Source organism: Petromyzon marinus, chromosome 20 (assembly GCF_048934315.1).
Source record: "Petromyzon marinus isolate PM22_M1 ecotype Great Lakes invasive population chromosome 20, UKy_Petmar_22M1.pri1.0, whole genome shotgun sequence".
Classification (NCBI taxonomy): Eukaryota; Metazoa; Chordata; class Hyperoartia; order Petromyzontiformes; family Petromyzontidae; genus Petromyzon; species Petromyzon marinus.
This window is the reverse complement of record NC_133686.1, coordinates 7,880,057-7,894,202: the sequence shown is the minus strand read 5'-3', so window position 1 is coordinate 7,894,202 and position 14,146 is coordinate 7,880,057. Positions and strand designations below refer to the sequence as shown.

General features: G+C 46.7%; 1 protein-coding gene across 4 annotated transcripts in view; it reads left to right on the top strand.

Annotated features, from left to right (window-relative positions):
- Positions 1 to 14,146, top strand: part of LOC116944140 (pleckstrin homology domain-containing family G member 4B-like) — a 164,948-nt gene that overhangs the window by 93,327 nt on the left and 57,475 nt on the right. For all 4 annotated transcript variants that reach the window (XM_076068280.1, XM_032957610.2, XM_032957608.2 and 1 more), the window contains exon 3: positions 4,208 to 6,536. In XM_076068280.1, the coding sequence (XP_075924395.1) occupies positions 4,256 to 6,536 (2,281 nt within the window). In that variant the 5' untranslated portion in view covers positions 4,208 to 4,255. The remainder of the gene's footprint in view (positions 1 to 4,207; positions 6,537 to 14,146) is intronic.

Here is a 14,146-nt window from a genome sequence, read left to right as displayed (position 1 = left end):
ATGGTAAATCTGATGGCTGGGTGTATGGAATTGATGTGGTCGAAGAATTTGTCTAGAGCAGGCCGGCCATGTGGCCAGATGACAAAAGTGTCATCCACGTACCTCTTCCATAAGGTTGGGCGCAGAGTGGCAGTCTGGATGGCGTCAGTCTCAAATTTCTCCATGAAAATGTTAGCTATAACTGGAGAAAGGGGGGAGCCCATTGGGGTGCCCTCAGTTTGTTTGTAGAAAGTTCCATTCCAAGTGAAGTATGTATTGGTTAAACAGTGTCTCACCAGGGGGGGTACCTCAGTGTTTAGTCCTTGATGAACCAAGTCTTCAATGATTGCAATGGTGTCAGGTACAGGAACCTTGGAGAATAAGGAAACTACATCAAAACTGACAAGCAGGTCGTCTGGGGACAGGGAAATACCCTTGATTGTTGATACCAGGTGAGTAGAATTTTGTACCGCAGAGGTGGTCTTTCCAGTGAAAGGACGCAGGATTTCAGACAAAAAACGAGCTAGTTTGTAGGTGGGGGAGCTGATAGTAGAGACTATGGGACGAAGAGGTGTATCAACTTTATGTATTTTTGGTAAGCCGTATAATCTTGGTGGCCTGGCAGCAGAAGGTTTCAACGAAAACTGTTTAGATTGATCAATTAATGCGGTTGAATCAGAAATTATTTTGTTGGTTTGTGTGACGAGGCTGTTGGTGGGATCTCTTTTTATTTTTGTATAACTACCATCGTCGAGTAATTCTTTAATTTTGTTGTTGTATTCTATTTTTTGGTTCATCAAGGACTAAACACTGAGGTACCCCCCCTGGTGAGACACTGTTTAACCAATACATACTTCACTTGGAATGGAACTTTCTACAAACAAACTGAGGGCACCCCAATGGGCTCCCCCCTTTCTCCAGTTATAGCTAACATTTTCATGGAGAAATTTGAGACTGACGCCATCCAGACTGCCACTCTGCGCCCAACCTTATGGAAGAGGTACGTGGATGACACTTTTGTCATCTGGCCACATGGCCGGCCTGCTCTAGACAAATTCTTCGACCACATCAATTCCATACACCCAGCCATCAGATTTACCATGGAAGTCGAAATAGATGGCAAGATACCTTTTTTGGATGTCCTAATTAAAAAGAGACCTGATGGTTCAATGAGCCACTCTGTCTACAGGAAAGCTACCCATACGGATGCTTATCTGAAACCGGATTCCCACCACCATCCATCACAGAAGAATTCTCTCATCAAGACTCTGTATCATAGAGCCCAATGCATATCCGACCAGGAACACATAAGCAGTGAACTCAAGCACGTACACCAAGCTCTTAGGGCTAATGGTTACTCCGACTATACAATCCGCAAAGCTATCACTCAAACCATGAAGAAGAACCCTCTTGAGGAGCCTTTCAAAACCATCACTTTACCCTACATTGCTGGGATCACAAAAAAGATCTCCAAAATCTTGAATAAACACAAGATCCAGGTCCGTTTCAACACATTACATAAAATCCGTGATCTGGTTCCGTCTGTAAAAGATGTGATTCCGGACATACAATACCCTGGTGTCTACAAACTAAGTTGCCTCTGTGGTAGTAGTTACATTGGAGAAACCAAACGCCATATCTCGGACCGCATTCGTGAACATAAAGCAGACCTTAAACACGGTAGGACCAACACCTCGGCCGTAGCAGATCATTGTTCTAATTCAGTAGGCTCACATGCCATTGACTTTTCCAAGACGGAGGTTCTTTGTAAGCCATCTGGCTTCCATGAGAGATTCGTTCATGAGGCTATCCACATATACAAACACAGAGACAATTTCAACCGAGAAGATGGATTCTATCTTAGCAATCATTGGAAAGATTTGATAAATCATTTCAGTTCTTGATTGATTGTTCACGCTTACAGTGCCTTTCAGACAGCATACATAAAAACAAATTTCGTCTCCCCCCTCCTCTTTTCAAAAAATAGATGGACTAGTCCTGGCAAACTGCCATCGTTGCGCGTGACGCAAACGTTATTTTTATATATATAAATAAATATGCCGTTTTCAAAATAAATTTATGCAAACCGACACACCTGATGATGACCGTTTGAGTTATGGTCAAAACGTCGTGAGAATTTTTTATTGTTTTATATATATTTTGTTATTTTGTTGTTTCTCTTCAACGTGACTTTACCGAAAAAACTAAGAATATGAATTACTGCAGTCACGAAAGCTTTAAATCAAGGTTTTACCCTTTCTGGCAACAAAACAGTTGTGTTAAGATGCTCGAACACCAAGTACAAACCTTTTGCAAGGAATCAAGTAACTGCATTAACCACACGTACTTGTGGCGAACATGCGAACAAACACGCCCTGATAATATGATGCATTGTCCCTGAAACTGTTTGGCCTACACCAGAGATGGCCTTCTTTATGAACTAGTCTCACCAGTGTCAGACCAGAGACATGGCAAAAGGCGTACAGTACAAAGACAGTGCACGTATGAGAACATTTATAGCTCGGGTTGCGCAGCAATGTCACGGGATCTTTTTTTTTCTTTTCCCCATGATCATGAGGGTTTGTTATTTGCTTTGCAGAGTCGAGGCTTTTTATGGGAAAGGGTTCAAAGGGAGAATACATCAGAGCTTCTCCTCTCCGATCCTCGACGAGGAGGAAGCTCGCGAGTCTGTTCGGGGGGGGGGGAGTGGGGGGCGAAGTGCTGACTCCAACGTTGGTTTCGGTGATTCACTGGCGCAGGAGCACAATCTCTCTTCGGTGAAGAAGCGGTCATTGCCTGAAACGTCACTTCGTATACAGTAAAGCCCTGGATTGCGAGCATAATTCGTTCCGGAAACGTGTTTTTGTAATGAAAAGCACTCGTATATCAGTTGTGATCACGTGACGCTCGGGAGACAAAGGTGTGCATACGTACTACTACTCGTATTGCAAGACCCTCGCTCGTTCATCAAATTCATTTTTATTTTTTAAAAATTTGCTCGTCTTGCAAAAACACTCGCAGACCAAGTTACTCGCAACCCTTCCCAGGACTGTTCACCTTAGAGGTTGTTGTCTGGGAAAATGTACGTCGACCAAAATCATTACACATTACAAGTCTCAGGGGTTTTGTATGTTACATACTCTTGTACCCTCTTCAAGTAATGCGAGATATTCTTCTTTGGCATGATATGTGCTGTTGCCTTTGCACCGTCAGAGTGTTGCGACCCTCGACTCTGTCCAATTGCAGGATTTTTATCCACCTGCCCACCGTGTATTATGGAATTACCCAATTATGAGATTTGTGTGTCAGAACGTGTACGTTATAATAATGATTCGTTGGCACAGTTTCTAGATTCTGAGTGGGGGACGCTCACAAGTTGAGTTGCCCAAACATGTTCTTAAGCTGGACCCGCTTAAAAAAATAATCTCGAGAATTTGCTGAGGCTTTTCTCGATGATTAAAGTACACTTTTATTATTTGAACGAAGGTCATGTTTGAGGGAAATTTCATAAAATAATTCGCCACGTGTTGTTTTGTTTTGCCCTTGTGAACCAGTGCCAATGTAATCCCGACATTTCTTGCATAATTTTTTTCCTCTAGTCAAGTTTTTTTTTGTATTTGGGAGGAAACCAAAGTACCCAGAAACATATACAAGGAGGTAAGCACTCAAAAGTCCTTCCCAGATAGGGCACCAAACCAACTTGGTGTACTGCCATGTTTCTCATGACGCGAGTACAGTATCCCGTGTAAAGATGATGACTGAGGTTCTTCCATAATCCTTGCCTCCAGAGCGCTGCTTCGGAGACACGTGCCGCCAACCACAGCTTGTAAATGTCAGTGACCGTGATTGTGTTTGTCATTTGAAGTTTCACGGCATTAATTTGATCACGTGTTAAGTTTGATTTGTTTTAGGAACTTTTTTCTTCTGGAAGGAATGTATTGACTTAGCTTATTCATTTAACTCCTAATATCATTCAGCTACATTTATGTTGCATTTCACAGTAAAATGCTTGACATTGTTAATGATGCAACGTCGCTTTGATGTACTCAAAGCTGTTATTTCTTACGTAGTGATTTCAAATGAAAACGGTTACCCCGCGGTTGTCGTTTAAATGGATACCTTAAGCGATAAAAAGAGTTTGACTGCTCTAACACGCTTGGCAGTTGCTGCCATGCAAAATGGCGCGCCCTCGTTTTGAACGTGCCTCTCCCGTTTCTTCTCCGCGCAGTCATGTTTCCCCGGCCGCTTGTTCCGCCACGAAGGCTGGCCGCTGTGCATGGGCGAGAAGATAATCCTGCAGCTGGCTCCACTCGACCCGCGGCTGCTTAAACCCCGCGACTTCTACCTGCTGCTCACCCCCGCGAGCAAGGCAGTCGGGCGAGGCGGTCAGCCGGCGGTCGCGGCGACGCCCGTGCGCGCCAAGCCTCTGCTGACGCAGCAGCGGCAGCAGCAGCAGCAGCAGCAGGAACCCTCTCCGAGGATTGTCGTCCGCTGTCTGGACGAGTGGGACCGCCGCTGCGTGCAGGAGATCGCCGTGCCCCAAGAGGATTACGCGCGCGTCTTCAGCGACGGGTGGCTGGCGAGCCTGAACGCGCGGCGCGTCGGCACGCCGCTGGAGAACTGCGTGCTGGCGAGCGAGGGCGGCCCCGTCCGTCTCGCCTGGCCGAAGGTGGCGCAGCCGCAGTTCGTCGACTGCGTCAAGTACGCGCCGTCCCCGGCCGGTGGCCCGGCGCTCTGGGCCGGCGACGTCCTCGCCGGCTGCGACGGGCGGCCGCCCGCCGACTCGACGCTGCCCACGAAGCTGCGCCTGAATTTGAGGTCAGAATGCAGAGATTCGGGAATCGATTGCAGACGGAACTCCTGCTCTGAGCTGAGCAGAACGTTCACGATGGAGTGCGACGACTGCGATCCCGATTGCAACCAGAATTCTGTTGTGAGTCCCAGGACAAACTTCAAAGTGGATTCTCTGAAAAGCGTTGGTACCGATTGCAGGGATTCTGGAATTGAGTGCAGGGCGAATTACAAATCGGAGTCGTTGGCCAGTTCTGCCAGCGACTGCAGTAAAAGCTCGGCGACCACAAGCATTGCTGCTTGTACAATGAAAAGCGATTCCTCTTCAGTAAAGGAAGACTCTGAAAGCCCTCTTTTGAGTGGCTCAGAAACCTGTAGTGTGGTGCCAAATGGATTCACTCCAGAGGATACTGCCCCGAGTAATGATGCCCATTGTGAATTTGAAAAGCCGGAGATTCACTTTATGAAGTGCAGAGAACTTTCTGTGGCGCATAGCCCTAATAACGGGTCTCCTACCGCGTCCATCAGCGCCCCGAGTGATCCGCCGCAAAGGCCTGGCGACGCGTCGTGCTTCCGGGTGCCTGCCCAGGGCAGCGGCGCCAACAATCCGTGTGCAGACGCGCTCAAAGACAACGACGCCTCCGCGGGTGCTTTCGAAGATCCGGAAGGCGACTACGTCGAGCTGGTAGAAATCTACAACAGGGCGACCGCCTGGCGAGGCCCACCGCGCGTGGACACTCACGGCAGGAGCTCGCTGACTCGCCACTGCGGCGCCGCGGGCAAGAACGCCGAGAACGGAGGCAGCCGGGCCGGCGGCAGGCTCGTCGTGTTCCGGGAGGAGCCGCCCAAACGCAGCTGCGAGTGGAAGCGGGACTCGGCACTGTTCGAGAGACGCAGGTTCTACCGAAAGTCCTACATCGAGGCCCTGCAGAACCCGATGGACATCAGCTCGGCGTCTGACGATTCGTCCGTAGGTGAAGCAGAGGAGGTGAAGGACCTTGAGGATGACCTCCGAGCGGCCCCCGTGGCAGAGCTGCCGAGTGACAGCCCGGCTCCCTGCACGCCGATCGCCAAGCGGGATCCCGTGACTGAGACGCACTTTGGGCTCTCCGATGATGATGATGATTTTGATGACGAGCAGGAACAAACAGAACGGAACTGTGTAGAAGATTGTTTACAAACCGAATGCCCAAGTGAGCTGGACTCCACCTCTGTTCAGGTTCTGGAGCACAAAACCCTGGCCGCATCTCCTGGTGCCGACAGCTGCCATTTAAGTGAAACGTTTTTCCCAGGTGCCCCTGAACAAATACACTTGGTGAAAGAGCTGCCTGTTGAACACTGCGACGAAGCCACAGTGCCTAAAATCGGTAGTCCGGGTCCAGATAACATCAAGGAAGCCCGTAGAACATCGGAACAAGATGAAGCGGACGCAATAAATGGACTGTGGAAAGATAAAGAGGATGGGTTAGAGGTGATGGCAGAACGTGAAGCTGAGCTGTTGGTTCGCGATGAATGTGCCTTGGACGCGAGTGAACTCGAGGCGGTGACAGCAGAACCTCTGGATGCTGAGGGGCCCACGGTGACGCAGGCCACGGACATCGCAGGAAGCTTCGACTCTGTTGTCGTGGGAGACAGCAAAGTCCTGGAGCTGCATAAGAAACCTCCGAGCCAGCCTGCATGCACGGAGTCACCGAGGAGAATGAACGGCATGGTGCTCTGTGTGGAAACATCGCTGCTGAGAGATCAGGATGAGAGTGTATTCCAAGGTGAGATTTCTTTTTTTTAAAGATACGTCATTCCCCATTTATTCAGCTGTTGGCCTTTCACGTAAGCTCTGCCAGGGAAACTGTTAGAATTTATTCTGCTTTTATTGTCACGTAAGTGAACCAGATTTATGCGTTTTCGAACGTCCATGAATCGTTGATGCAGGAAATGCATGAGTAGAGCTGAAATGTTGGCCGAAAATGAACCGGCGATTTACACTTGCAGCTCCAGAATTCCTCACGAGCACCCTGACAGATGTGGCCAAAGTATGTTCACGTGCCTTCAGTGATTAGAGAGTGATTGTGTTCAGTGATAATTTCATACATGAGACCTATGCTGCTACATACACCACTGTCTGTGCATTTGCATATGCTTGCAAGATATACAATACTGTGCGCTTGACCCAAACACCAGATTTGGGTTTCGAGATGATGGGCAATACCGTGGCAATGGAAATGACAAGTATGACACAGGCATGGTGGACATGGCCATGACGTATTGTGTATCACACCGAGCTGTTGTGCGAGAACAATTGGAAACTACAAAAAAAGTGAAAAATGATTCTACGTTGTGATTATCAGGTTTCCGATCCCCATTCTGTGACCCCGTTGCCATGAAATTGACCGTGAGAATTTATTCTAGATTTGAAGCTTTTTCGTGACTGCAAGGATTCGTACTCTTTGGTTTTTTCGGTAAAGTCAAGGAGATAAAAATAAAACAAAATAAAAGAAAATAATTAAATCGCGACGTTTCGGAGGCAACATACGTAAGCATGTAGTTTTTTAAGTCGCCACACAAAAAAATTGTACTGAATTATGAAATTAGTTATTACATTATACTATGGAGCTGTTGATATGTAGCCACTATTAAACAAAATAAACCTATTTTTTTACCAGGTAAGGCCCACTAAATTGTAGTTGGTGATTAAATTATACGATGTTCCTGTTGATATGTGGCCACTATTAAACTCAACTATTTTACCAGGTAAGGCCCACTGAGCTATACCATGAATGATAGCTCAATGAAGTGGCGTATCATGTGCAACATGTTAGCAGCCAAATACTCTCAACGCACGTTTCTAAATGTGGAGGGAAAAACTGAAGTAATGTGCAAACTATAAATCTACCTACACCTGGTTTCCAGAGAACATAAACTCCTAGGCCGTAGTAGTTGTACATTTGGGTGAAATATAGACATTGTAAACCTATTGCGACATACAGGATGAGCAAAAGGGAAGTTGATAACCGAATAAATGCCCCCCGTATTTTCCTGTCCAATTTTGCTGGCAAGATAAAAAAAAAATCTAGTTTGCCACCAGGAGTTGCGCAATGGGCTCAACTAACGATCGTGTGAGACACCGCAACCCGCCGCAGCTTCTTCTTCTTCTTCTTCACCTTGTGCTGTGATCTTTATTGCGTTGGAATATTCTCGCGTGATTGTGACCGTGGCCAAATAGCTCTGGTGGCTTGGTGATATTCATTTGCACAAGAGTGACAAAATGTGCTTTCATTTCAGTGCCTTATTCGCAGGAGGTGCGTAATTAGAATTTAGAAGCCTAAGCCAGAATTAAGTGTTCATTTGACGAGAGCAGGTCACTATCGGAATATATATATTTCAAACAGAGAAAAATATTATGCTCGTTGACGTTGTTGCTGTTGTTTCTTCGGAAAAAAATAAATTTGTGGGCTCGTTTGCAGTTAAGGCATTATGTAGTTTAGGCTGCTGATTGTGCCGTATTTACAACAGCGCGTGCTGTTTTAGATGCGGATCCCTACTACTCGTGGATTTCATCCAGGTGCTCCAGTTTCCTCCCACAAACAAGTCTCAACTGGATACATAAACCACCTGTATTGCGCCTATCACATAGTCACGTATCGCTAACAATCACCATCAAATAGTAATAATAATTTTGCAGCCCTTTCAAATCCACGGCTGGATGAAGCCCTCGCCATGCCATGTCAATCATGGGGGTTGTTTGACCATACTTCACCACGCTTGTCAGTGTGGTTTGGTGGAGTGGTTTGGCAGTACCGTTTCAGATGTCTCTCGCCGTTCATGTTGTCTATGGCCGGGAATCAAACTCAGGTCACCCAGTGCATAGTACAGTGTGCCACCAACATCCCATCATCAAAATCAAACCATCCCTAAGCCATACAAAAAAAAGACAATTTAACCACTTGGGCAATGTCTCACGTTTCTAGTTGGTACAGTCTAACACCCAGACAATAACAAACAGGGGCAAGGCTAGCGCGCTGGTAGCTGCGTTGCTACGGGTCTGTGGTGCGCGGGACAGCTTGTATCACTTTCATGGTGGATTCGGCGTGCAAATAGTATCCCTTGGGGTCTTCACAGGGGAGGAGGAGGAGGGCACTTGGGGGGAGAAGGGATAGATAGGTGGAACAGCCCCTGCCTCCCCCTCGAGCAACGGAGACGCTCTGGGGCTTGCCAGCACTGAGACATTCCAGCAGACTCGGGGACAATGTCTCCGCAGAGATGCGCTCCTCCTGCTTGTGTTGTGCATCTGTGCAGAAGAGGGTGGTGCCTTCGTGTTGCGGAGGACAGGTTACCCTCACAGGTGAGAGCAGCCAACTCCTGCGGTGGAAAGTGATGTCTTAATGCTAGGGGGGGGGGGGGGGGGGTGTTTGCATTGGTTTAGAGGTGTGCATTGGTTGTGCATTCATTTTCCTCGCTTGCTTGCTTGTTCTTAGCGTTCGCAAAAGCAGGGTAAGGTTTAGAAATGGCAGTCGGATGTATTTCACTCGTGCAAAAGATGTTCCTTGACCTTACAGCTGCAAGAAAGCGACTTGTGTTGGTAGGCGAGGTGGAGCGGGGCAGCGTCGTTAACATGTCTTCTGATGAAAATAATCAATACATTATGGCTTCACTCAAGCTGGGCAAACCTGGCGAGAATGTCCAAAGTCGGGTGTTCGGTTTTAAATAATTTAACCAGATTCCAGAGTGTCCTGCCAGATGCCCGGTCTCTGTTTGTAGGATCAGCACTGCACTATTGCTGAGCTGTCTGATAAACTGTCATTTGAAGTAAAACAAATCTTGAACACAGTGGTTTAATATTTAAAAGGGTCTTTCATGTACCCAGGAAAGCTTCACTGAGTCTCAAGGCTATTTTGCAGGAAGGCTCTGCATTAGGGTTGGCCAATGACATTAATGAGTCTTTGATATGTGGTACAAAACTGGAGATCCAAGAGAGAAGCTCTGCATAGATAAATTAAATAATCCATTGCTGTGTGCTTGCCAACTCCTGGCCACCTTACAGCCCAAATCTACAACACCTGGTATTCCCAGGAAGTCTCTTTGACCAAGCACTTAGCAAGCTCAACGCTATATTCTTGGTTCTTTCGGTAAAGTCACGTAGAAGGGAAACAATAAAATAATAAAAAATATATATGATGATTGCTTGTGTTGCAGTCGAAATGTCGTGAGAATTTTATTGTTTTATATTTTTATTATTTTATTGTTTCCCTTCTACGTGACTTTACCGAAAGAACTAAGAATATTAATCCCTGCAGTCACGAAAGCTTTAAATCTAAGCTCAACGCTGCTTGGCTTCTGGGATCTGACAAGACCGGTTACATTCAGGCTGATTTTGGGATAGGCTGGGTCACCGTTGAAGTAGTTGACACCACTGAAGATGGCTATTGCACTGTTTATATCTCTACATTAACTGGTGATTTGTAATATGTGGTCATCTAAACATGATTTTGTACCATAACATAAAAACACAACTAGTACGATGTTCGTAGAAAACCCAGGAATTGGTACGGCTAAGATGAATGTACAGAACCTGGAGTTTGTGCAGATGATGCAGGTTTATTGGCTGGGACTATGGCTGCGGGGCCATAACGTTGCTGCTGGTCTTAGGCAGTCAGGCTGGACACTGGGGTCATGGGATACGAGTTTTCCACAGACACATGTGAATGGCGAAGGATGGCAAGTCCCCAGTAGGAGGAGGGAAGCTTGAGGTGGGTCAGTATTTGTGCTTGGGCAGTAATGTCCAAAATGCACGTGGCTGTGAGAAGGAGGTCAAGAGGCGTTTTGTTTCAGCAGGGCAGGTTTTTATTTAATGGCCATGGGAACCACTTTTGGGAGAGAAGAGAGATAAGCCTGGAGTGTAAAGAAAAGGGTATTTGAGGCAAGAGGGCTTTCTGTATTGCTGTGCGGATCAGAGGCTTGGACCTTCACTCGGCATTTAGAAAAGAAGTTGGAATTTGAGAACAGGTGTCTGAGCCAGATGCTTGGAATTCCGTTGCGAAACAGGATAAGCAATGCAGAAGTCTGGAAAAGAACAGAGCAGGTAAGGCTTTTAAGATACGATTGGATAAAAAAAGGTTAGGAGAAGTGAGACAAGGCATTGAAATAGTCTCTACGAGCCCAGCGACCAAGGTGAAGAGACCCGATGGTGGGGTGAGACTGGCAGGGCAGACCTTGTAGGTCACTGCATGCGGGATCTCTGGCGGAGGGAAGGAAGTGTTGGCGATGAGGTGTGGGGGCGGCATCAATGTATTTGGCGGTGATGGCATCTTGATCTTGATTATGCTGGGGCATAAAGGTGTTTTCATGAGTTCTATGTGGCTTTACATCCGGATGAGTGGGTGCGATCAAAGCCAGCGCATGGAGCAAAACGACACGGTCCAGTGGCACACGCAAATATAGGCGAAGAAAACACACGACACGCTCTCAGTAATGAAGCGGTCTCTCAAAGAGCGTTGTCTGGCTATTCACTGCAATTTCAGTTGAACGAGCATAAACTTTGATCACAGATGGGGGGGGGGGGGGGGGGGGGGGTGACCTAGCTTACGTGTAATAGCGTATGGTTAATTCTGCTAAAGTACCATTTTAATATAACTAATACATTATTTTAGTAATATACAGCCCTTTCTCAGTCTACCGCTTGTTGAAGGCCTCCCAGTTCTCGGTATCGGTCATGGGAGTTGTTTGACCGCGCTTACTGGTAAAGTGCAACAATATACCGCTAGAGTACCGGCATTGTAATGCTGCTCAATGCTGCTACGCTGTGCCTCCAAGCGATGTTTACCGCGTCATCAACTCTCGCCCTGAAGCGATCGTTCTCGGGAAACGTCGACTGTCGCGGGGAAACCGCCGCCCGTAGCCGCGATGAGGCTCGCGAATCTCTATCGTCACGTTCGTGTTTCACTCGTTCTCCGGCCGTATGGCTTTGGAAAAAAGAAGAATGCTGTTGAAGTACTTATTTTATGGCCCGCTCCTACGGGACATCTGTGAAAAAGCGTTTAATAGCTCATCGGATTCCTCCAGTGTAAATATATATATTCTGATTATTATAATACTTGCGGAGCTTTCAGATTCAATGGCATGCTCTCTGCAAATGTCAGAGACAGCGTCTAATTAGCATCATAAACACAACTCGGCTTCTTGGATGTGCGTCTGGTGAAAAAAATTACAATCGGTGAAAAAAGTAATCTGGGTATAGAATTCAGTGAGTTATGAATTGTTGCTGTTGTTGTTGTTTTGCTCACATCAATTGACAATTGCTTCATCTCGGTGTGCGTCCCGCAGTGGTTAGCATCGCGACATTCTGCTCCGGTACCGTTACTTGCGCCTTGTGTCACCCAGGTCTGAATCGGCCAATGCTGCTACCTGGTGCAGAGACAGGGACACGGAGGAACTATGAATAAATAGTGCTTGAAAGGGCAGAGATTGATAATGCTCAGGCAGATGTTGAGAACATCCCTGCACGGGGGGAACGGAGCAGGAATTAATTAGTTATGAGCCTTCTCAGGGGTTACTAATATACCTGCCAATGTAAGGGGAGGCGAGACTCAGGTGGGCTAGGAAGATGAGACCCACAGGCTCACACAGAGACCCATGGACTCCCATATGGACCCATACACTCTCATCAAAGACCCACAGACTCACATAGAGACCAATAGACTCCTATAATAGACCCACAGACTCGCACAGAGACCCACAGACTCACACAGAGACCCATAGTCTCCCATAATAGACCTAAAGACTCACATAGAGACTCATAAACTCACATAATAGACCCACAGACTCATACAGAGACCTATAGACTCCCATAATAGACCCATAGACTCACATAGAGACCCATAGACTCCCATAATAGACCTATAGACTCACAGAGACTCATAAACTCGCATAATAGACCCACAGACTCGTATAATAGACCCACAGACTCACACAGATACCTATAGATTCCCATAATAGACCCACAGATACCCATAGACTCCAATAATAGACCCACAGACTCACACAGAGACCTATAGATTCCCATAATAGACCCAAAGAGACCCATAGACTCCCATAATAGATCCACAGACTCACACAGAGACCCATAGACTCCAATAATAGACCCACAGACTCACACAGAACACCCATAGACTCCAATAATAGACCCACAGACTCACACAGAACACCCATAGACTCCCATTATAGACCCACCATATATTAAAAGGGCTATGGAGATGCCACCGGCGCAGGGCAGAAGGAGTAGAGGGAGCCCGAGGGTGAGATGGTAGGATGTGGTGGAGAGACGTGAGGGCAGTGGATGTGACTCGAGAAGAGGCACAGAATCGAAGATCGTGGAGATAGAAACTCTTGAGTGGGACTTTTGGCTGAGAGGGAGAAGAATACTGTTTTACCCAGACCCCAACCTCGTGATGCACCAAACAGCATGACATTATATATAAACAATGCAGCTTTAATGTCTCAAGAGTTGAAAATATAAATCCCAAGGACCTACAGTAGGAGTGCATGTCACGGAGCTAACAGTTGGCACGTGATGAAGAATGTTCCTTGCCAAAGTTGGGTGCAAAGTACACGAAGAGATATTGGTCATGTTGCAGAGTTCTGAGTGTGACTTTTTCTCTGAAATAAAAAAAAGTCACTTTCCACGGACACTAAGCTAAGTTTACGGTTTATATATTGCTATTTTGGAAGTCGTGCAGCATACTTGTCACTGATATAAGTCATTTATCGTAGTTACGGTGTATAATTCATATCGTGTAGGCATATAATAATACAAAAAACCAGCAGGCTATTTGATTTCATCACTCGCCACATAAAGACGATCCGGTCATATTGCGTTTTACGTTCAGGTACAAGCATCATAAACAGCAGACCGATGACGCCAATGATAAAGTTTAATGGCGCATCTTTTGCGAATCGTTTTTGAGTTTATGGGAAATGAACGCCGCTTTGCCCACGGCAGAGGTGCGTAGCCGCGGCGGTCGTGAGAGTTAACGTCTGGAGAGATTGTGGCTCGTGGCTGCCGGAGTGCACGCTGTGATGCCAGCGTTTGCTCCCGTTGTGCCCGATTGGTCACGCTGTGTGGAATGCATGACAGGATTACTGTTCCGTCGGCTGTGTGGACTGGAAGATTTATTTATTTTAGTCGTGGGGTTTTTTTTTTCTTCTGACTTTTTTCCCCTAAAATGTATGCAGTCCAGTGTCCCTGTATCACCATCCAAGCACGAGATGAGCCATTAAAGACACGTGTATAACGGGCACTGCCATGAGCAGTGCAACACCCAGGCCCGGAAGTTAACTTCATTGAACCAGTTCTGAATTGCTCCGGTAGTCTATATATGTCACG